At 48.2% G+C, this 22,216-nt stretch overlaps 5 protein-coding genes across 8 annotated transcripts; 3 read left to right on the top strand and 2 right to left on the bottom strand.

Annotated features, from left to right (window-relative positions):
- Positions 1-889: 889 nt before the first annotated feature.
- Positions 890-3,685, top strand: LOC120649696. Its single transcript, XM_039926562.1, has 8 exons — positions 890-1,383; positions 1,505-1,599; positions 1,809-1,929; positions 2,003-2,121; positions 2,205-2,397; positions 2,496-2,642; positions 2,959-3,288; positions 3,418-3,685. Exons 1-7 carry the CDS (start codon positions 1,144-1,146, stop codon positions 3,247-3,249), a joined length of 1,206 nt encoding a protein of 401 aa, XP_039782496.1. The 5' UTR covers positions 890-1,143; the 3' UTR covers positions 3,250-3,288; positions 3,418-3,685.
- Positions 3,686-4,835: 1,150 nt separating this feature from the next.
- On the top strand, positions 4,836-6,754 carry LOC120647663 (probable WRKY transcription factor 4). Its single transcript, XM_039924535.1, has 3 exons — positions 4,836-5,096; positions 5,625-6,424; positions 6,502-6,754. Exons 1-3 carry the CDS (start codon positions 4,836-4,838, stop codon positions 6,752-6,754), a joined length of 1,314 nt encoding a protein of 437 aa, XP_039780469.1.
- Positions 6,755-8,888: 2,134 nt separating this feature from the next.
- Positions 8,889-13,384, bottom strand: LOC120649695. Of its 3 annotated transcripts, XM_039926560.1 has the most exons (11): positions 12,462-12,619; positions 11,705-12,384; positions 11,330-11,624; positions 11,139-11,222; positions 10,586-10,999; positions 10,344-10,479; positions 10,079-10,241; positions 9,837-9,962; positions 9,565-9,759; positions 9,330-9,452; positions 8,889-9,241 (listed from the first exon to the last, which is right to left on the bottom strand). In XM_039926560.1, the coding sequence occupies exons 3-11, from the start codon at positions 11,571-11,573 to the stop codon at positions 9,128-9,130; spliced, it is 1,599 nt and encodes a 532-aa protein (XP_039782494.1). In that variant the 5' UTR covers positions 11,574-11,624; positions 11,705-12,384; positions 12,462-12,619; the 3' UTR covers positions 8,889-9,127. The 3 variants fall into 3 exon arrangements, with proteins under 3 accessions (XP_039782494.1, XP_039782495.1, XP_039782492.1); XM_039926561.1 differs by lacking the exons at positions 11,705-12,384; positions 12,462-12,619 and adding an exon at positions 13,226-13,384; XM_039926558.1 differs by having other exon boundaries at positions 11,705-12,616.
- A 2,547-nt stretch (positions 13,385-15,931) lies between these two features.
- On the top strand, positions 15,932-18,458 carry LOC120649693 (origin of replication complex subunit 5-like). Of its 2 annotated transcripts, XM_039926556.1 has the most exons (5): positions 15,932-16,848; positions 17,018-17,443; positions 17,526-17,838; positions 17,921-18,004; positions 18,148-18,458. In XM_039926556.1, exons 1-4 carry the CDS (start codon positions 16,067-16,069, stop codon positions 17,969-17,971), a joined length of 1,572 nt encoding a protein of 523 aa, XP_039782490.1. In that variant the 5' UTR covers positions 15,932-16,066; the 3' UTR covers positions 17,972-18,004; positions 18,148-18,458. The 2 variants fall into 2 exon arrangements, with proteins under 2 accessions (XP_039782490.1, XP_039782489.1); XM_039926555.1 differs by having other exon boundaries at positions 17,921-18,408.
- Positions 18,459-19,382: 924 nt separating this feature from the next.
- On the bottom strand, positions 19,383-22,151 carry LOC120649692 (probable receptor-like protein kinase At5g61350). The gene has a single exon (XM_039926554.1). The coding sequence runs from the start codon at positions 22,098-22,100 to the stop codon at positions 19,536-19,538; it is 2,565 nt and encodes an 854-aa protein (XP_039782488.1). The 5' UTR covers positions 22,101-22,151; the 3' UTR covers positions 19,383-19,535.
- Between the last annotated feature and the right edge of the window lie 65 nt (positions 22,152-22,216).

Raw genomic sequence — 22,216 nt, 5'->3', positions numbered from 1 at the left:
AGCGCTTTTTTAAAATTAGTCTTCAACTGCAGTTTTCATTGTTGGTTATATGATTGTTTTTTTTTCAAATTTCAGGAATTCGAAGCTGATACACTTGCTTCAAGACTCACTAAGTACGTAAGCTATTTCTTTACTAGGATGGTGGAATCATTTGCTCTTTTTTAGTTTTATAATTCAGCTTTAGCAATACAGGTGGAGATTCCAAGAGAGCGCTAGACATTGCCTGTCCGGGATGGCTCTGCGCCTCTGCCACCGCCGGTCGCCGAAGCCTCCCGCTGCCGCGGTCCGCGCATCGGTGATGCAGGAGACGACAGAATAGAGAGGCACATGGGCCGTCCCGACCGTTGCAGCGGGGAATCCTATATACTCCACCTTCCAATATTTGATATTCGTGCAACCATCTATAATCATTGGATCAGCACATCCAAACTCTATCCCCCACCCTCTCTCACCCGCGCCTCCCTCTCGTGCCCCAGCCGCCACCCACGCAGGCCCTCCCCTGCCCCGACGCCGCGCCTCCTCGGATCCCGCGAATAGAGTATTTTCATATTTGTTGTCATGTTCTTTTTGTCGTTGAATTTGAAATCTGCATTATATGAACGGTTTGATGGACAATAGTGACAACAAAACAACCAAAGACCACCCACTTAAAAAAACAAATAAAATTGGGAAAGGACACTAATAGATAAATCAACAAACGCTAACCACAAGCATAGAAAAATCTATGACAACAATGATTGCACATTGAAAAACTTTTCCTTAGGGAACTTTCGTTTAATAATAACAACAAAAATCTTCCAGAACATATATAAGGATAATACTGCGACATAACCACATGAACAAAATTTCAAAATTAGCTTTCGATACAGGATCTAAAGGGAGAAAAAAGTGCTTGCAAAAAATGAGCACCAGTTTGAGTGTGAGATTTGAAGGCTCACCACAAGTTCACAACTAGTCAGCTTTTTTTTCTCTCGAAAGATTCAACTAGTCAGCTTACATTTGGCAGTTGAAGCTATGCAAAATACGTTTTGCTGAAGAAATGGAGTAAACACAGAAATACGGGAGCAAAAAGATATCTTCATAGCCAGTTAGCCACCTCCGGTTCTCCCGCTTCTCTGATTCCCCTCACCCACTCAACTCGGCATGGCGGAAGCTCTCGTGGGCCTCCGCTTCGCCGCCCCCGCCTTCCCGCAGCCTCAGAGGCGCCGCCGCGCATGCCTTCTCCCCGCCGCGCGCTTTGCTCCGTTCTGGCGCGGTCGGCTGCTCACCGCCCGCGCGGCAGTCGCGGGGCCGCCGGAGGTGGACGAGGACGAGGCCATGAGCATCGACAACCTGCATCGCTTCTTCGACCTTAACATCGGAAAGTGGGACGGCTCGTTCTACGTACGCCCCGGCCCCGCCTCTCTTCTTCGCATCTGATCTTCGAGCCTTTCTGCAGTTTCCCGATTCGTGATTTGGCTGAGTTTTGTGCGCGCCCGTGATTGTGTTCTGTGAATCTGTGCAGCAATTCGACGCACACGGGCGGGTTCTGCAGGGGATTAGCACGCGGCTGTCCGTGAGCACGTACGGGGAGGGCAACCTTATCAGCCTCCTTCAATCGTAATGCTTCCTCCCAGTGTATATGTTTTCAGCTGTCATACTACTTTTAGATTAGGAAAATGTACTCACATATTTAGTCAGGTTTTAAGCTTCTTTGTGTGTATTTCTAGTCAGTTCATGTTAGCCCTGTGACAAAAAAAAAGTCACAAGGCTTTGCCTTTTTGCTTCTACCCTGAGCTAATCAATATATTTACATATTGAGATTTTAGGCTGTATATTAAGCAAGCATCCTCTGCAATATCAATTGTGGACGAAGATGATTCTGAACCTGAATGGGTGGAGTACAAAATCAAAGAGACGAATATGTTCACTGTGGACAAATATCAGCAGGTGCACTGAAATTATATTTGTAGTCTTTCACTCTTTCTGAACTAGTTAATGAGTGGTATTGTTTAGTGTACAGATAGGATTCTTTCCTGAAGAGAAGGCATTTGCTCTGAGGTACCAGACTGCTGGAATGCTGGAGACTGTCCTTCGGGTTGGTGTGCTTGGAGAAGATGATACCGGCGAAGAATCCCCCAAGTAAAGAATACTAGCCACAAATGTGCTTGTTGTCATGTGAAGCTCTTGTATGAGGTGTAACATAGTTATTTTGTCTTCACCAGAAACTTGAAGATACCTTCTCGTAAGCCATCTATTGTATGTGAAAATTGTCTTTACTCCCTTGAAGGCAATGGTCGAGTGAGGGCTTTCCACATAATGGACCCAAAGGGAGTGCTTGACACACTTCTCATTTTTCATGAGAGGCAGGGATCTGCAGTGCCACAGCCACTTATACATTCTCCAGTTGGTACAGAGGTGAGTTCAGTGACTGGAATACTGAAACCTTCATGTCGAATTGTCATATGACAGTATCCTTCTGAGTTAACCCCAACTTCTAATTCCTTTCCCACTAGAATGCCAGCAGGGATAGGATAAATGCACTACTTGGAAGATGGGAGGGGCATTCTGTGACTAAGAGGAGTGGGGTCTATGGAGCAACGCTCGCTGAGGCTGATACAGCTGTTGTTCTCAAAATGGACAGCAGTGGCCAACTAATTCAGGTATTCAGAGTTTTTTATTGCAACTTGAACATACTTTCTCTTCTTGAATATAAACTTGCATATAATATTTTGGCACAATGGACCTAATCAACTATTGCGTTAGAGTTTTTTGTTGCATCAGCGTGCTTTTGTTCTTGCTTTATCTTAGTCCAAATTTGTGGTTTACAAGAGCTACAAAACAAAGTGTTCAAAGCTTATGATGCATGCCCTTTTTTCTGCATCAAAACATATTTATAGGAATTAGGAAAAATGACCATCTAGTGGTATATCTTCTTCAAAATAATGTAAATTAAAATTACACTATTTCTGTTTGTAGGATACTTTATCAACTAAAGTCGGAACTGGTACAACCACAACAGTCAACTGGACAGGATCAGCAAATAACAACTTGCTTCAATTTGATGGAGGATATGAAATAACATTGCTACCTGGTGGGATGTACATGGGATATCCGTCAGACATTAGCAAATCTGTCGCCCAATTAGATTCTTTTCATTTGGAGTTTTGTTGGATGGAATCACCAGAAAAGAGGCAGCGGCTTGTGCGAACTTACGACTCAGCCGGTTTGGCTGTTTCGTCAACCTATTTTCTTGAGACCAAAGTATGAGTTACAGCTTCCACGGCCAAAATGTATTGCAACAATTTTGTAAGTTCTCCATTGTATGGTGCATAATACTTGAGTATATATTCTCAGGCATATTCAAAAGACTGAAATTTATGTGGTATTCTTATTTTGCTCTAATTCTGCTGTTGTGGTGTGTTCATCCTTTTCCAGTTGCACTCCTCTCACTTTATGTTGTTCCAAGGCTTAGGGAGTCAAAATATTGACTAGATTCTGGGACTCCAGTGAAGCATATATCTAGAGACTGGATGCTAACACTACACGAGATTAGATATGGACCTAGTAAAAAAAAAGTGGAACCGTCCATTCAGTGTTTTATAGTGTTGAACATTTGTCAATTATGTAGCTGTACTTTTAATGTTACTATCTCAACTTATTCAAAGGTTGACGCTCAAAAAAAAACTTATTCAAAGGTTTGTGAGCTATGAGCCTATCGATGAAATAAACTTCTTGGAAAGCACTTTATTTCAATGGAGGAAAACCTAATTTTTTTAATAAATCCAAGACATTTTGCTTTGCATTTCTATCATCTTGGTTTTCTTTTTTTTTTTCCTGAACTGTAGCCAACAGGGATGGACTACAGAATACTATTAAAAAAATTAGAATTGGAGGTCTAAATAATTCATTTAGATGTAAGTCTTGTTGTCCACCTGTTGCAGCAACAGTCGTGTGAAAAGAGCTTACTGGGAACTAATGAGCTGGAGAAAGCTACTGTTTGTCAAAGAATATATATTATCCGATAATAATGGTTTTAAATACACTTCGATAACAGTTTGAAAAGTCTGAAACGCTATAAAAAAACAAGCGATCGGGATCACGATGAGTTTTATGAAATGGCGAAGGATTTCATAGGTAAAAGACGAGGTGATGATGACACTGCCTCGCGCGTGAAGACAGAGAATGTGGAATCCTCTTTCGCTACACAAGCTAAGGTGATGCTCGGATGAAGGGACTGGTATCAGAAAGCTTTAAGTTCAGTTCAAATCTTCCTGAATTTTTAAAGGTTTTTGTTCAAATTCAAACATATTTTGATCCCAAGCCCCTATAGCTATAACGAGTCCGAAAAGTCTATGCTTGGAACCAATGGGGAGCCCTGGTCAACGTTGTGTTGAGGCCGTGTGTGCAACGATGCCACTGGTAATGCTCCTCCACAATTAGCGCTATGAGCCCCCGATGAGTCTCGCTTGTAATAATGCAGCTTAGTTGTAGACAGCATGCAGCTATCTAACCAGCTAAAACCGGAAGCTAGCCTGGCGATCCATTTGGCAAATTTTGAGATAATGTTAACCCTGGCATTGTCTAGCCGTTCGGAGACTTTTGAAACGAGCCCCATTGGTAGGCAATCGAAATCGAATCCAGTTTAGAATTCAGGCGCGGTTCAGACAGGCCGTCGCTTCTGCTGCAGGGCCTTTTGGCCTTTGCACTAGGCGCAGCGCGCCCTGCAACAACGCGTAGGCGATAGGCGTAGCCTCGCTATTTCTCTGTGGCGTCGCTGGTCGGCGGCCGTCCCTGTCACTGCCATCCCGCGGTCTTCCGTCGCTTGTCGGGAGAAGCAAGAAAGGTCGACGGCAATGGACGACCGGCGCGGGCGCGGCGACGCCATGCGCCAGCGGCCGTTCGCGCACGCTGCCGATCAGGGACAGGAGAGGGTGTTCGACGGCGGAGGCGGCGGGCCGGCGTTTGGCAGTGACTTCGATCAGAGGTCGTCGTCCCTCATGGCGCTTCTTGGCGCCGGCGGCGTCAGCTCGTCCCAGCCACCGATGCCGGCATGGGGCGTCGAGGAGGTGACCTCGGCGCCTGCCATTAACCTGGTGCCTCAGTCGTTCGCCATGGTAAATTCTCTGCCTTTCTTCTCAGTTTGATGTGCTCATTGCACGCCAGTCGGACGGATCCTCTTGGATATCAGCTCGTTTTGTTGTGCTATGTGTTCATTGATTAGCATGTTGTTTCTTGTTGTAGCATGTTCCAAGGATTATACCCTTCAAAAAAAAATTTCCAAGGATTATATTGTCAGAACCATGCATGTCTTTTCCTCATGTACACTTGATTCATACGCCCTGCCTTTGATCTATGCTTGCATGTTTAATCATTCTAGTTTCTAGCTAGAAATCACAATGCTTTAGCGTTCCATTCTAGCTGATTGATTTTTTTTCTAAATAATCAGCCGGCGATACAGCAGGCTGCAGTTGTCAAAAAATTATTGGCCAGGAGAGCTATCAGCTTTGCACGTTCTGGCATTGGATTCTTAATAGAAATGCAAACAAATTTCAGTGCTAAGCAAGAATTTTATCATCCTGGCCCCTGGGGACTAATGACACAGCGTAACCATGCGATTATCCCATGTACTGCAATGTAATTAGCAATACCTCAAGTTCACAAAAAAGATTGCGTCTTCCTACTGGATGCAGACGAGCTACGCGCCGCCTGCGCCGTCGTACCAGCAGCCCACCACGTTCGCCCCATCGCCGCTCGGCGGCAGAATGGATCCCTACCCGCCGCCGTACCTGCTCGCGGACCCGCCGCCGCAGTGGCCCCCTCCGCGATCGACGGCGGCGGCTGCGTCGTCCTCCTTTCCGCCGCAAAATTTCGCCGTCCTCCTCCCCAGATACGACCAGGACATGCAGCTCTTCGGCGTCGGCAGCTCGCAGCAGCACGGGCTGCCGCTTCCGCCGCCGCCGCCGCCGGCCATCGAGCAGCCGGCGAAGGACGGGTACAGCTGGCGCAAGTACGGGCAGAAGCAGCTCAAGGACGCCGAGTCGCCGCGGAGCTACTACAAGTGCACCCGCGACGGGTGCCCCGTGAAGAAGGTCGTGGAGCGCTCCTTCGACGGCTTCATCACGGAGATCACCTACAAGGGCCGCCACAACCACCCGCGCCCCCAGGAGCGTGGCCACGCCGGCGCCGGGAACGACGCCCTCGCCGCCGCCGAGGCCGCGGAGGACATGGAAGGCCCGAGCGACGACGACGACGACGACGCGTTGCTCGAGGATGACGTCGACGGGGCTCCTGACATCAGGGGCGCCGGCGGTGAGGCCGGGCAGAGGGTGGTGAAGAAGCCCAAGATCATTATCCAGACCCCGAGCGAGGTGGATCTCCTCGACGACGGCTACCGGTGGCGCAAGTACGGCCAGAAGGTGGTCAAGGGCAACCCCCGGCCGAGGTAAAAATTTTGCACTTGGATTAACCTTCACCCTGAGCATGGTGGTGGTTCTTAATGACCTGCGTGCACGAACGCAGGAGCTACTACAAGTGCACGGCGGACAACTGCAACGTGCGGAAGCAGATCGAGAGGGCGTCCACCGACCCCAGGTGCGTCCTCACGACGTACACCGGCCGCCACAACCACGACCCGCCGGGCCGGGGCAACGAGGCCCCGGCGGCGGCGGCGGCGGCGGGTGGCTCTCCCGCTGGCCAACCGACGCCGCCGGCCGGGGGGAGTGGATCGTTTCAGCAGACCGGCGGCGCTCGGCAGCTGAAGGAGGAGAGATAGCTTGCTTGGCCGAGGTCGGCTGACCGTTGGATCGTTTGAAGCTGGGGGGTTTTGTTGGAGTGTGGTTTTCCCTGGGTGTGAATAACAGAGGCTGGATGATCGTGATTCTTTCGGGCAGGTGTTTCTGCTGCCGGCTAATTATATTGTTGATTGGATTTGGTTAGGTTTTCAGCTGTTTTAGTGGAGCTGACATGTTGATTTTTCAGCTGAACATGTGGTTGTGCTGCGTGATTCGTACAATTTGTTGTTTCTTGGTTTATTTCCTTTTTTTCATGTACAATCAGGATTTCATTTTTTTGTTTTTTTCTTGCGTAGCAAATTTAGATGAAAAATGGAAGGAAATAGCTCATTTGTACTGATGTGGCTGAACCATTAGTAGGCATCAACTGAAAAAACAGATATGTATGGTATACATAATAGTACATCTTCAGACAGACTGCAGATTGCTCCAAATGTTTTTTTCCTTTTTTTTCTTTTGGGGCAGTGTCACATCCGGTTTTAAGGACAAAACCGAATGCATAGCTATATGTATGCCAAGATCAAGTTTCATACATATAGAGACATTATAAGTGAATAATCAGTAACAGTATCACGTAAAAACAACAATTAAAAGATTATCAGAGTTATACAGCTTATCCTGGAAATGAATGCTTCAGGGATGAACGATGCTTCAGGGATCTAGTCGCGATTAACTAAAGGGTTAAGGACTAATGGAAAAGATTTGTAAGACACAACAAAGTGTGCTCACAGAGGATGACAAGGTGATAAGACTACTGCACACATCACAAGGATCACGTGAGCGCAAGAATCGATGAAAACAGAGCTAAAACGAAGAAGTTATAGCCAAAACAGGGTTCTAAGGGCTCATTTGTAAAGAAACAGAGCTTCCAGGGGCTAGATTTGAAGAAACCAGGGGCCTAAAAATAATTAAACCTAAACTTTAGGGGCTAGAATGCAAATCTTCAGGCTAAGGACGGCGGATTCGATTTTAGAAAAGCTCAGGGGCTAAAACAGAAAATAAAGGACTGAACTGTAAATATTTTTGAACTAGGGTGGACCGCGGGTTGATTTCCTAGAAACTGGGGGGCTTTTCTGCAAAACTCCCTAGGGTTGACCGGTATATGGCTGGTTTGACTCGGGCTAGATCTAATCTGATCCACCCGATCTAGATCGGACGGCTGGGAGCGTCTCAGAGGTTTGGGCGGCGGAGCTGGCTGCCGGCGGCGAAGCAAAATGGCGGCGCGCGGTGGCGGGGTCGCCGGCATAGACCGTAAACGGCCGTCCAGGGCTCGTTTTGAGCATGGCTTCCACGGGAAGAACGAGTACGACTCCGCGAACTCGTCTGGGTGCTCGGGAAGGCGATAAGCGGACTGGAACAGGACTCTCGGCGGCGGATGGCATAGCAAAAGCTCTGGCGAGCTGTTACGGGCGGAGCAGAGCGAGAGCGGAAACGAAAACGTGCTTGTGGCGGGCCTCACCTCGACGCGAAGCTCCGAGGCGGCTTGAACTCAGCGGGGAAACAGAGGAACGGCGGCGCGGCGCAGAGCTCCGAGCTCCCGAGCTCAACAATGGCGCAGCGGCGGCGGCTAGGGTTTGTGAAGCGAAAACGGCGGCTGCGGTCGATGCGGGGCAAGGCAAGAGGGCGGCACTATATATAGGGGTGGCCAAGGGCCTCGGCGTGCGGGCCTAGGCGCGCGAGGAGGCGTGCCCCGGCCGGACTCGGGCTTGAGTCCGCGCCATCCACGGGAAGGAGACGCCCCCGACTGGTGGGGTCCACCTGGCGGTGACCGCGAGAGAGGGGAGGCGCTGAGCTGGGCCGGGGAGAAAGGGTAATTGGGCCGGCGGTGGGGTTTAGGCCCGCGGGGAAGAGAGGAAAAAAGAAAAGAGGGATTGGGTTGGGCTGGAAAGGGATAGGGAAAAGGGAGAGGTTTTCCATTTTCAAAAATGAAACAAACACATTCATTTGAATTTAAATTTGGAGATTTAAATTCAACTGAACTCAATCAATAAAACAATGCATTACGGCATGAATGCAAAACAAATCAAACAACCTCATTTAATTTAGAAGACAAATAATTATTTTCTTTATACTAAATTCCCTGTAACGATAATAAATGTTGGAAAAATTTTAAAATTATGAGAAAAACATTGATTTATTTTTAATTTTAATCACATCCTGAAATCCAAAAATTTCAGAGTGTGACAGGCAGTGATCAACAAGTATTTACACAAATCTGCGTGCACTTTACTGCACGGAGTTAGTTCCTACAACTATCTCCGATCTATACAACAGCGTCTCAAAGAACATCCACGAACGACGACATTCTCTTTTGCTTTTTCTGAAAGTTAGTGCCTTGCAGCGACATGACAAATTCACTCATCAGCTGCCGTTATCAGCGTCGGTATCTGCCCGTTGTCGGCGAAGTCAATCTTGTTCAGCCTCATGCAGCACAAGACGTGCTCCGGCAGCTCCTCAGCCTTCTGTGCCTGTAATAACCAGGATCATTCCACGGTTAAATTTCAGACAAGCAGTCAAGGGCTTGCTTTCAGCCTGGAGCTGGAGAAAACTAAGTACCTGAATGGTTAGGCCAAGATCAAGAACACCATGCTTGAGCCGCTCCCGGAAGGTCTCGAGCCCTTTCCTCGATATGAAGCTGAACCGATGCACATCGAGATCGATCTCGAAGTAATTTGGACCCTAAATTATCAGTGAAAACACACATATTATTTTCCAAGCAACATTTGGTGATTTAGTCAGATTAGGAGGACATAGAGTTCAGCACAAGTTTGCTGATAAACTAGTTCAGCACCTTGTAGAATTTGTGTTGTGGGCGAGAAAGCACAGGCTTTTGGTTGTAGGTCTGCACAAGCTTCCTTTCAGCTGTGCTGAGCTGCAAGTCTTCAGGGTTTGCCAAACCAGCCAGAATTTTCAGCCTCTCCGTGTAGGGAACCGTGCTGTCTACTGGGAAACCCTTCACCTTTTCCATTTCATCATTCATAAGCCTCTGCATAACCAAGTAGTCAGTCAGAAACTCTGCCAAGGTAACTAAAGGTAGCTTCTTGTCAATGCAAGTAAATCTACCTTGATGCTGTCCTGCAATTGAAGAGAGATCTCCTTGTCGAAGCTGTCAGATAGCTTGAAATACAGAACTAGGCTTATCCCGTCGCCATCGTTATCACCGAACACACTAGCAGGATAGGTAGGCAACTGCACCAAACAAGTAAACTTGTCAGTCTCAGAAGTCAGAACTAACCGATTAACAGGCAGTAGTTAGAAAGTGGTAATTAAGTCGTCTGATACCACTTGGTTTCCTACTGAATTACCTGAATATTGACAATGAGGAGGGAAGGAAAGGTCTCATGAGTCTTCAGAGACGGAAGCGAGAGGTGCTGCGCAATGTGGTGAATCTTCCTTGTGCAGGCAAACATGTCTACTCCAATTGGGGTGTAAGGGGAGCAGTCCGGAGCCGGGGACTTCCTCTTGTCTCTGCAGGAATTTCACAGATTCAGTCAGGCATAAGCAAGTAGTATGATATTGTCAGAATTGTGTTTACAGTTTACAGCATTGCCACTGCTGACTGCTCCTTACTTGAAGAAACTCTCCCCTCGGACTCTGAACGTCGACGGCTCAAGAACTGACCAGCAGCCGTCTGACATTTTCTCGCATGTCGAGCAGGGCACCGTGAAACCCGCCCTCGGACGGTACAGATAATTTGCAGAGCCACCTGGATTTGCAAAATTCTGTCAGAAAAGTAATAGCTCGGCTATCGAACGAAAGGACCAAGAAGGCATTGCAATGGCGTAGCTAAGTGTTAACGTCGAGCAACTCACACATTTCAGTCATTTCGTCACCCTCGTATGACCTTCTCCTGAATGAAAGCCTGACCATGGCTGTTTTCTTCTTCTGCTGCTGGTGCGGGCCGACACCGACGATGGGCATCGGCTGGACCTTGTTGCTCGGAATCGATGTCGGAAAAGGCCGGTGCGAGCATGGCACGGAGCCCTGAAATTCTCTCGCTGCACTGCCGCAACTCTCCTCGGCTTCGGCTCTGCAGCAGCTGCCATTAGTGGCGGTGGTAGCAGCAGCACTCGAGTCATCGCTCTTCTCCGGGGGTTCGCCCTCGCATGCTTCTGCGTTTGCGATGCTCCTGAGGAGCTGCACGGTGCCCAACAAGCACGCCGCGTCCTTGCAGCACGGCGACGCCTGCTGGGCGTTTGCGCCGCCGGTGACATCAGGGAGAGGATCTGGATTGCAAGAAAAAACATGAGTACTGAAAAGTCTGAAACCACACTGCGCATTTCCAGTTTTCAACTCTGAACAACAAATATCTGTGCACTGCAGAGTGAGTGGCTCCTGACTCGCGAATCCTGATCGCTCCATTACCTCCGCTGACGCTGTCGAAATCGTCGTCGGAGTCCGTTGATTCCAGGATGCTGACAGAATCGTACCATGCTTCCTCACAAATCACTGCGCAGAATTTGCACAGTTTTGAGCAATCTATTCTGATGCCATCGATCGTAGGACAAGCGGATGAATGAAACAGAAGGGGAGGCAGCTCCTAGACTCTTTCTTACCGCTCCCAGCGTCCATCTGGCTGTGCTGCCACTGCAGCTTGGTGAGGTGCAGCGTGACGTTGGAGTCCGGCGCCTCGACGTGGACGACCCCGTGCCGGGCGAAGCAGCCGGCCGCGTCGCCGGCGCCGCGGATGATCGGCGCGTCGGCGATCGCCGCGGAGACCTTCCGCCGGAACTTCCTCGCCGCCACCGACAGCTTCCTCGACCGCCGCCGCTGCCTCGTCGACGACACGCAAGAACCCATGGCCTAGCTTAGGCTGCGCGCCTGGATCGACCACCAAGAAAGGCAAGCAAGCTGCAAGCCGCACCTCGCAGAGTTAGCAACTTCCGAGAACTGATCAGAGAGCAAAAACTGAATCAAAAGGCATTAATTACCCTTATCAATCGATCTAGCAAGTAGCAGTAATGGCCCTTCTATCTCTCTCAGTCCCTAACCTCTAATCTCTATCTCTATCTCTCTCCCGGCGGATAATGCTAGAAGAAATATCCCTCTTTAACAAGGGTCACGGGCGGCAATCCTGAAGCGGCCAGGCGTTCGGGCACCCAAAAGCAACCTGGAATCAATCCTCAGCTGCTTCCTCCCTCCTCTCCACTCGCGCCCCGCAATGGCAAATGCGACGCATCGCCGGCGAGAACGTGATGTGCATGCGGCCGGATAAATATAAACGGCAGCGGGAGGACCCCCGTGGGTGTCCCCTGCCGGAGGCGTGTTGATCCCTCTGCTTTTCTGCTCAGCAAAGGCACGGCATATAATTCAGAGAGAGGGAGGGAGGAGGGGGGGATAAAGAAAGAAACGGCCGGGCCCGAGGGGGAGGAGATGGTACGGGTCGCTGTCACGCGTGTTTGAAGAATGGGTGGAAGAACAAGAACCCTAGCCGCCCCGCCCCGCCCCAGCCGCAGTAGCGGAGAGGGACTTGGCTAAACAATTCCGGCCATGGATGGTCTAGTTGCAGCCTCGCCTTGTATTTTTCTGGTAGGTTTCCTGCCTGCGTGTTCCGGGTAGGTGACTCAGGACTCAGCAACTGCTCTACTCTGCTCCATGCTCAAGGTTTCGTCTGCCCAGGTTTGGAAATGGTCAGACTCAGACAGTGGTGTGCGTGCATGAACTTGAAAACTTGGTCATGGAGGGAACCTGATGGATGATGGACTGAAGCAAGAAACTGATTCCGGGAGAAAAATACTCCTATCATGCAGCTGATTGATGGTTCTGCCTGGCTTGCAAATCTCGGCAAACTAATATGTTCCAAAGGAAGGGGAATAAATGAAACAAAATCCTTGGATTCGCCGTGTGGCATCTCCAAAGCTCCGAGACTGGGACGCCTAAGCAAAATATTGCCTATAATTGGTGCTGCAATATGGTTACCAGCATGATGCTACTCTACTAGTATAGTTCCATTTTTTAAAGAATAAAAAGTTTTAAAAAGCGCCTTTCTCTGAAGCCGGACAGCTGCATGCCAATGCAACCGAAGAGGGGATTTTTCATGTCAGCAAATGATTTGCAGGCCAGCTGCTGAAAAGGGCCTCCCAACGGAGAAATAAACGCTAAAGAATCATGCAGTGCAGTGCGACGCAACCGGTCAAGCCGAGGGCCTTTTTTTCCCCTTCAAATGGGAGCGAGGGCGCATCATGATAATCCGACGCCCCCCTTTCGTTTTCCTGCCCGGCCTGCCTGTCTGCTGGTGGCGTGCTCGCCATGTAGGGCCACGCCACACACTACGTACTGAACCCACGAATTGTCAAGTCCGACTCCAGGAAAAAGAATGGGAGATGGAAATAGCTGTCTGTTCTGGTACATCTGATCCACTAGCAGCAAACGGACGTGCGATCTCTGAAGTTGAAAGTTCCAAGCTACAGCAGAAAACAAACATGGCAGAGCAGCTTGTAAAGTCTACTAACCTTGCAGAGAAGTGAGCAGGAGAAGCTGAGCTCCAATGCGGCCCGGCCGATGAATTGGCGAATTGGGAGGAAGGATGGGTATATTTATAAGTGGACTCGATCCTGGGAAGAAGACGACGACCTGGAGCAGTCAGTAGTAATGGGGGTTCAGTGCAGATGCTGCTCCGATGCGAGGAGGGAGGGAGCTCGAGAGGCTTTTCAGACGGAGACGTTGCGCATCCGCGGCCGCGGAACGCCGTGGCGCGTGGTGCCGGTGGGCACCGGCATCGCGGCTGCTCGAGGTCGAGACTTGACCGCGTGCCGCCGCAGCTGCACGCGGTTGCTGGAAGCGAACGCTTCAGAGCTCGCGCAGACGTCGTCGCTGTCCTGATCTGCATATGGAATTTAATCTTTTTTTTTGCTCTCCTTTTTTTCTGATTTTTTTTTTGGAGAACAACGTAGCCCGCGGCAAGTCCTCTCGTCAATTCTCATGGCTGCTTCTTTTCAGACACGGCTGGCCGACCGAATAAAGGGCATTCATCCGCGTGCTTCTTTGACAGCCGTCCGATCGGGAACGGACGTGGTAGAACTCTGCGCGTAGCGAGCCGTTTAGGAAGCTGGAGAAATCAGCAAATATTTTTAGAGCCTAGTGCTTCCATGAATGAATCTGCTTAGTCCAGGCTTTTTTCCCGCCACAAAAAAAAGAGGCCAGACTTGGTAGAAGCTTTTCAAGTAAAGGCGAGTAGAGTGATTGCAAGTCGCCCCTCTCGTCGTCGTCGTCCACTCGTCCTGATTTTGGGAGCAATTTTCATATTGCTTTTGTTTCCTGAGCGAGCGAATTTTGACGGTAGTTACCATTCGTGGAACCTTGGGGCGTGCTGAACGGAGATGATCACATGCCAATTGGTGACTACGCATGAGGGGAATGGGCGAATGGCCATCTCTTCCTCTTTTTTTTTTTTTACCATCCTTCTTTTGAAAATCGGAGGCAGTGGCGGAGCATATTCTGCGGCTGATATCAACCGCCACTGACGCTATCCACCGTTCTTTTTCGCGGTAAATAAGTTCGTCGGTTTTGACGAGGAACAGGAGCATGTTGCTGCGTGGTCTGGTCTACAGCACCTGTCACAAGTCACAACCAAACAATTAGAAAAAAAAGAATTGCGTTGCTTTTAAAAACTGCAGTGCCTAGCAGTGTTCGCGTCAACAAAATGTGATTGGTCCCATACAAAATTCCCACCGGCGTTTTTTTTCAGGGGAATAACATGCCGCGTCTCATCAGGTAGGGGTTTGTGAGGTTAGTACTAGCAGTAGTACTTTCTATTCTTGTTTTCTTTATTGTTGATTAAAAAAAAGAGAGGGAAACTGTTGCTGTTGCTTTGGGCACTTTGTCGCCCTGTCGCCTTGTAATCATGTTGATGTGGAAAGACGGCGCAGCATGATGCCAAGGCGAGTCCCTGTCAGCACGCCGTGACTCGCCCTCTCCGGCGCACACAACTTACATATGCGTGTGCGACCGAGCGACCGAGCGGGTGTGTCCAAATCCGCCGCGAGAACAAGAGGAGTTTGTTTGTTAATAACGGTAGCAAATCCTTACAGGGGAAGGCATGCACATCGGACGCGAGAGGAAGAAGACGACGCCCCGTGCTGTGGTGGGGAGTGTGCGACGATAATCTTCTTTCTCAACCGTTTTGGAACCGTGCACGGCAGCTTTGCGCGCGTGCTTTTTACGGTTGCGTGGTGACCGGTCATGCGACCGGTTATATTAAACGGCACATGCTGCCAGATAAAACAAAGATGCTCCGCCGCATGATATGATCTCTCTCTCTCTCTGTGTGTGTGTGTGGCACTGTCTGTCATTTTTTCTACGTGAAATTAGCTAAAAGATGACCATTTGCTCTTGTTCTGAACGGATGGATTTTGCGAGGGATACAATGGAGATAATTGATTAGGAATGGAGGATTGCTTCAAAGAGTTTTACAGAACAATTATGTGTAGACTCGGTCGGCTACTCGGCTGGAACGTACTTTATCCACCACGTGGGACATGACCAGCTGTCGATGGCCGGTATTCATTGTTTGCTAGTACCAGTGAAACAATCAACTGCTATGGGATATGAGCAGAATATTATTTTGAATACTATGCTTGATGCTTTCCAATATGTTTTACAAGTATATCCTAACAAAAAAATAGTAGTGAAAAATGGATTTGGATTTTATGTCGATGTCCAAAACATATTTTTAGCCGTGGTTCGATTCAACAGTCATTTTTTCATTATTATGGGGGAGTGCATTGGAGATATGACATAGCGACAAGATCAGGATCAGCTGATCAAGTAGCAAGGACCGGTGCTTTTAATAGGTCTACGGTAGCTTCAACCAATACGCCCGACTCTTTTTTGGAACAGTAACTTATCGCTGAAGCTAGAAACTGCCAAACTACTTTTCTTTTTTTTTTAAAAAAAAATTAGAAGAACTGACCTCCATTATTTAAGCTTTGGGCTTAAGGCTACACCTCTTCTCTTTGCCGAAGAAAAAAAAAAGAAGGAAAGGCCTTGCCATCCATTTCTCCGGACCATGCAGTTCTAATTTGGGCCATTCTTCCGCCCACATCGCATGTATTTTCTGGGCTCTCACTCAGATTTGGGCCCAGTTCTGTTCTAAACCGGACCGGCCTGGCCACGCGACGGTGGCCCACAAATGCCGCGCCGTCCCGCCCGGCCACGCTGCGGCGCGCGCCCAAAAATTCCCCCCCACTCCTGCTTGCCGCTCCCCTGAACTCCTCCCACCCGCCCGATCTCCGCCGCTCGCCGCCTAGGGTTCCCGGCGACATCCGCGCCGACGGCCGCCTCCCCCCTCCGCGATGTCGCAGCCCGTCACTCCGCGCCGCACCACCCGCTCCTCCGCAGGCTCCGCGTCCGATCCCGCCTCCCCGACCTCCCCGTCCAAATCCAGGCCCAGGCGCCAGCTCGTTCCTGCCGCCGCGAAGGAGGAGGAGGAGGGGGAGGATGAGCGGAGCACCATCAACGCGCTCCTCAAGGCGCTTCCCGGCCGCCGCGAGCAGGCTTCGGACCTCCTCCGGCTCCTGGCGCCCGCGCCGGCGCTCCCTTTGCTCCTCTACGGGGGCGCGGCCACGGGGAAGACGCGCGCGCTCCTCCTCGCGCTCCGCCACATCCGCCCCCGTCCGCGGCGCGTCGCATACGCCGCGCTGCGCTCCCTCCCGTCCCCTCGTGCGCTCTTCGCCTCCCTCCTCTCCCAGCTCAGCCCGCCGTCGTCGTCCTCCGCCTCCTCCCGCCAGCGCGTCCCCGACAAGCCATCGGACTTTGTCGCCGCCCTCCGCGATGCCCTTGCTACCCTCTGTGCCCAGGGAGAGTCCGTGTATCTGGTGTTCGATAACCTGGAGGTTGTTAGGAGCTGGGACAAGGGCGGCCAGCTTCTCGCTCTCATCCTCCGCCTCCACGATCTCCTCCGCCTGCCTCAGGTCGTTCTTGTCTATGTAAGCAGTGCAACGCCTGATGCCTACTACTCCATGACTGGCTCTGTTGAGCCGAATCACATTTACTTCCCGGACTACACAGTGGACGAGGTCCGCGACATTCTGATGCGAGGTCATCCCAATCCGAAGCTGTACACATCCTTCCTTAGGTAAGGGATGCATCAGTGATTCTGGCTTTGTGTTAGTTTGATTCTGGGTCAAATCAAATAGTAACAGTATATTTTGCATTGTATGGTGATGCCTCAGCAGCACGGTTGGACTGTGATTACTAATTACTAAATCATGTTTTTTTTTCTCTTTCCTCTTTTTGCTTGGCAGTGTGGCACTGAAGCCATTGTTCCGGGTAACAAGGAGGGTTGACGAATTGGGGGCCGCACTGGAGCCACTTTTCAGGAGGTACTGTGAGCCACTAGGTGATTTGAAGGCAGTCCCGGATGAGAGCACTAAGAGGAGGTTGTTTGAACATATTCAGCCACATTTGGCTGTTGCTTTCAACGAGACATTCAGTGTTCCCATGAGGGCTTCTGTGGATCAATGCAAGGATGGCAATTCTGGTGTTAAGGCCAGTACTAAAAGGCAGTTCAGCAGTAGAGATAGTTTGTCGACTGAATTGGAGTTTCACATGTCCGTGTCTGCGAAATACTTACTATTGTCAGCTTTCCTGGCTTCAAGGAACCCGGCTACTCTTGATGCAGCTTTGTTTGATTCAACTGGAGGGTCAGATAACCATAAGCGCAAGAGAAAGTATGCTACCAGATGTCTTCTCTTTACTTGCCAACAATTTAATTACCTTATTAGATGCTTACATCATTGTTCTTTGCTGTAGGAGCTCTCAGGCCTCTATAAATATGAAGGACTCGATGGCTGAAGAGATGCTTATGAAAGGCCCTGGTACATTTCCTCTTGAGAGACTCCTGGCTATATTTCAGTGCATTACATCAGTGTCAGAAGATGCTCTGAACGATGTTGAATGTCCTGATAGTATGATGAATGGAAGTGGGATGACTGGTTTGATGACAGACGTTCTTTTGCAATTGTCAACACTGTGCAATTCCAATTTTCTCTCCAAAAGCCGGAGCTGCCCTCTAGAAGGCTCAGCTAGATACCGATCAAACATTGATGAAGATTTAGCTCTCAAGGTGAGCACCTTGTAAGATTCATCTGCAAGACACTTGTTGTATTATGATCATTTTGTGATTTCTTTTGTTATTCTTTTTACAGGTCGCAAGGAGTGTTAGTTTCCCCCTCTCGAAGTATATCTACAGAAGATAGCCTTTGCATCCTTAGTCTAGGCTGTAACAACTGGTATTGCTGGCTTTAGACTCTATTGTAATAGCTTCCTGAGATCTGTCTAGTTTCCTTGATGGTAGAGCATCAATGTACAAAGAAATTGCTTGATGCCTCATGTTCTTCAGTTTCTTGACTTTCTCTTATCTCATTTCTCTCAGGCACTGAGTATGTACCCAGTCCTGGATCTAATGGCAGCTAAACATTTCTGAGCTTCATTGAAATGCCTCAGAAGTAATATTTTGACAACTACTTGTGCTTCAGAAAGAAATGAAAGAACCACTATCCAGTATAGGCTGCAACATTTGGTTATATTGCTAGATTTTCTTTTCTTCAATACCCAAATGTAATGGTGTCAGATCGACCACTAATTTTGTGTGGCACCATAATTTTATCTGAAAGATCAGTACCATTTTGTACAATGTTCCTGTATTATCTGTATGTAAGTCGGTAATTATTCCATTGACGACCACCTTCTGCCTGATCTCACCATTTTAACATCCAATGGAATCTTACAGAACTTCTAACATCACGTTGAGCTATTGAGGTACTACCTTTACCAGCTTATTAAACATTATTAGTACATTTTTAGTCTTTGGGTCTATGTCCTTGTTTTTTATTTTTGGAAATTATGCCTTCCCTAGTCAAAAATCCACATCATTGTAAAAAAAAAATTGTCATGTTTGTCACACTTTGCACCAATCTTAGGCAATCAGCTGAGCTGTTCTGGCTGTATGTATGATTCGCTATGAATACTTAAGCTATTTATCAAACAACAGTAATCCCAAACTATCATTTTTTTGGGTAGCTCATTGTGTTATTTGCAGGCCGATTGATTTCACTAGTATGACATTCAAAATAACTATGAAAATCAGCTTATATCCCCAATGCCCCTTGGTATCGCTCTCCTTGATGTACTGATTCATGGTGTCCATGCTGTTCAAGTTAACTGGTACAGACAAGGTAGGATCCTTTCCTTGGAAGTCATTTACTCTAATGAAATATTATTTGAAATGTATATCCTATACATATTTTTCACATTAATGTGAAAATCCATAGTAAGTGCCATCCATTTCCTACCTAATAGTTAAAAAATAATATTTTTCAGCTGCGGCAACCTGACTGGGCTGCATGATGCAAACATATCACCATGCTTTTGAATCACTTACTAGCTAAGAGATTGTTGCCCATTAGGATGCGCCTTTTGGTCCAACATTTGTATGTGGCACAGTAGGGTATCTTTGATACAGGGAATTGAGTTCAGTAGACAAAATAATTACTTTACCTCCAAGAATAATTAAAATTAAGAATAATGTTACAGTTTAATTTACAAACAGCTTTCACAATGCTCTCTAGTTCATATGATATAACCTTAATTTACAAACAGCTTCACAATGCTCTCTAGTACAACTACTAAATATTCAAAGTAGAAACAAAAAAAAAATAACGTATGACTTTATGTCAGGAGCCTGCTTCATTTTTCCTGAATGGACAATAAAAATGCAATGCTGCATTATGACAGTTGGATTTTGGTGACACGATGATACTGTTATCTTCCTTGAACAGGTGGCATTGCACTGCTAGGTTTCTCCATGTCATCAAAGCCTGAAGCATTGAAGCTCTTCATTGGGATCCCGTTGCTGGTTCCATCAACAACATCACCCTTTTCTTGAAGTTGCAGGGCAAATTCAAGTTTCCACAAAACGTCTCCCATTGATGGACGGTCAACTCCATAGTCAGCAAGGCATTTCTCAGCAGCCTCGGCAAACATTTCAAGTGAATCAGGCCTGATTTGTCCAACAATGTGAGAATCAATTATTTTATTAAGCTCTCCCTTGCGGTACCATGTAAGGGCCCATTCTGCAAGGTTCACTTGGTCTCTTGGAAGTGCTGGATTGATGGCTGGCCTTGCACACAGTACCTCAAAGAGTACCACACCAAAAGAGTACACATCCGATTTCTCCGTTAGCTGTTGACGCCTGAAGTACTCTGGATCAAGGTAGCCAAAGCTTCCTTTGACTGCTGTGCTGACATGGGTTTGCTCAAGGGATGGAGCAGCTTTTGATAGGCCAAAGTCAGCAACCTTGGCCACAAAATTTTCATCAAGGAGAATGTTAGTAGTCTTGACATCACGGTGAATTATGCCCTGAGCTGCACCTGTATGAAGATAATGCAGGCCCTTTGCCGCCCCAATGCTAATTTCTAAGCGTTTCTTCCAAGAGAGAGGCTTCAGATTCATACCACCATAGAGATGATCCCTCAATGGACCATTTGACATGAATTCATAAACCAAGATCATCTCATTGTTCTCATCGCAGCAACCAATGAGTGAAACCAGGTGTCGGTGACGTAGCTTTGACAACATTTGAATTTCAGTCAGGAATTCATTCATACCTTGATCAGAAGATGGGTTGCCTCGCTTGATAGCCAGCTTTGTGCCATCCTCAAGAACACCAAGATAGACTTTTCCAAAACCACCGACACCAATGACATCCTTTTCGTCAAAGTTTTTTGTGGCTTTCTGAATTTCAGCCAAGGTGAAATAGCGGCCCAGTCCATAAGCACTAGATGCAAATATGCTCGAAAAACCACTCTTGGTCCTTGTGGAGCCAAAGCGATTTCTGGAGAGCCTGCTGCAGCTGCTCATGAAGCTCGATTGGCTGGAGTTGAGTGGAAGGAACCAAGAATGGAAGCTGTTTGTCTTCTGCCATTCTGGCCTTCGGTTTCGCCTGCAGCATATAACCATGGCCAATGCAGCTGCAATCACTGCCAAAGCAAGACCTGCACCGGTTAGTGTCCTCTTACCAAGTTGTGAGCTTGTTTTTGGTGAAAAGAGGCCATCTAAGCTGTTTGCTTGGTTGCTTATCTTCATGACTTCAAGTCCATTAAGGATGGCATCAGTGTTGCTGGAGTCGGTTGTGCTCGGGCCAACCTGCACTAGAAGGGTGGAGTTGATGATGTTGGATGAGTCCACGGTAAAGTCCAGGTAGTAGGCTACTGCAAGCCCTGTTGTCAAGCTTGAGAGGTCTAGGTTGGATACAGCCATCAAGCCATTTATATAGACATTGAAGTAGAGGCTATTGAGTGCCTTGCTTATAATATCACTGAAATGTAGGCGGATGAGGTACTTGAATCCTAGCTCTGCTTCCATTTCCCAAGTTATGTTGAATCTTGCTTGCGAGGTATTTGTTGAGGCTGTCTGCTGTGCTGTTGAGTAGATGAATGCTGGAGCAATGAGCGGTGTGATGGTCTCGTCATCAGGATACTTGATGGTTCTAGGAGGAACCCAAGCTGCTTTTGCTGCTGCCTCAAGCTTCAAAAAAGGTGCATCTGGTAACCAGGTTCTGCCCAGTGTGTCATTGAAGGCGGTCACAAGTGCACCTCCCATGTTCAGCCGGTAGACTACCTGCAATGCGTTGTTGGAGATGTCAAATTGTTCCTGGGGAGGCAGGCTGTTGGTGGTATTTGGAATTAGGCTGGGTGGTGCCGAGACAACCTCAATAGCATTGATGAATGCTATTGAGTCCTTCTTTGGGGTAAAAATGATCTTCAAGTTGTCTTCTTGAGTTACGACAATGTACTCCCTAAGGACAGGTTTAGGGGGGGTGGCAATGAAGGAGAAGTCATGGAGAAGAACCATATTGTCAGTGAACACAGAAAATGTAGCTGTGGTGAGGTTGTATTGTTTGTCAGGGATAGGTAAGAAGTAGAGACGGACCCAATGGCGACCAGGCTGTGAGATGAAGAAGCTATAAATTGAGACATCGGAGAAAACTCTTGCGGACAGGTAGAGTGGGGATAATGAAGCAGCAGTTGGAAAATTGTTAACAGTGATCTTGATGTCCACTGGGGTGGACAGAAAAGATGCTGACTCTGGATCAGAACGGAATGTCCTGCCATCATCAAGCTTCACAGAACCAGATGCTCCACAGCTAATGAGGTAGTTGTCTTGAGGCACAAATGAATCCTTTGGCGATGCAATTGCATGGGTGCTGGCGATACTAGTGATTGCAAGAATGGAAAGGATGATGAACATCGGTACTCTCTTCCACTCAAGCATGCTTCTGTTGCTTCTGGCCATCTTTGTTGATGTTGGCATCAGATGCATTAGCATGTAGCAAACACGTTGTGGTGGCTTCTCATGAGGGAGGAAAGTGGTCTCTGGATTGAAGAAGAGGGAAATGATTCAGGGATGAATGAGGTCTTTGGTTGGCTTTTGGAGGGAATGGA

The sequence above is a fragment of the Panicum virgatum genome, chromosome 9K, assembly GCF_016808335.1.
Source record: "Panicum virgatum strain AP13 chromosome 9K, P.virgatum_v5, whole genome shotgun sequence".
Taxonomy (NCBI): Eukaryota; Viridiplantae; Streptophyta; class Magnoliopsida; order Poales; family Poaceae; genus Panicum; species Panicum virgatum.
Note: the sequence above shows the minus strand (reverse complement) of the source record. Positions and strands in the feature narration are given on the sequence as shown.

Bases quoted from the DNA above. Each gene is read 5' to 3' on its own strand.
- LOC120649696 (XM_039926562.1), top strand. From the start codon at position 1,144: ATGGCGGAAGCTCTCGTGGGCCTCCGCTTCGCCGCCCCCGCCTTCCCG. The intron at 1,930-2,002 runs GTGCACTGAAAT...TTTAGTGTACAG, and splicing joins CTGTGGACAAATATCAGCAG to ATAGGATTCTTTCCTGAAGA. The intron at 2,122-2,204 runs GTAAAGAATACT...TGTCTTCACCAG, and splicing joins ACCGGCGAAGAATCCCCCAA to AAACTTGAAGATACCTTCTC.
- LOC120647663 (XM_039924535.1), top strand. From the start codon at position 4,836: ATGGACGACCGGCGCGGGCGCGGCGACGCCATGCGCCAGCGGCCGTTC. The intron at 5,097-5,624 runs GTAAATTCTCTG...CAATGTAATTAG, and splicing joins TGCCTCAGTCGTTCGCCATG to CAATACCTCAAGTTCACAAA. The intron at 6,425-6,501 runs GTAAAAATTTTG...GCACGAACGCAG, and splicing joins AAGGGCAACCCCCGGCCGAG to GAGCTACTACAAGTGCACGG.
- LOC120649695 (XM_039926561.1), bottom strand. From the start codon at position 11,573: ATGGGTTCTTGCGTGTCGTCGACGAGGCAGCGGCGGCGGTCGAGGAAG. The intron at 10,480-10,585 runs GTGAGTTGCTCG...TTGCAAATCCAG, and splicing joins TGACGAAATGACTGAAATGT to GTGGCTCTGCAAATTATCTG. The intron at 9,760-9,836 runs GTAGATTTACTT...TTGGTTATGCAG, and splicing joins AATTGCAGGACAGCATCAAG to AGGCTTATGAATGATGAAAT.
- LOC120649693 (XM_039926556.1), top strand. From the start codon at position 16,067: ATGTCGCAGCCCGTCACTCCGCGCCGCACCACCCGCTCCTCCGCAGGC. The intron at 17,444-17,525 runs GTATGCTACCAG...TCTTTGCTGTAG, and splicing joins AACCATAAGCGCAAGAGAAA to GAGCTCTCAGGCCTCTATAA. The intron at 17,839-17,920 runs GTGAGCACCTTG...TTCTTTTTACAG, and splicing joins ATGAAGATTTAGCTCTCAAG to GTCGCAAGGAGTGTTAGTTT.
- LOC120649692 (XM_039926554.1), bottom strand. From the start codon at position 22,100: ATGCTAATGCATCTGATGCCAACATCAACAAAGATGGCCAGAAGCAAC.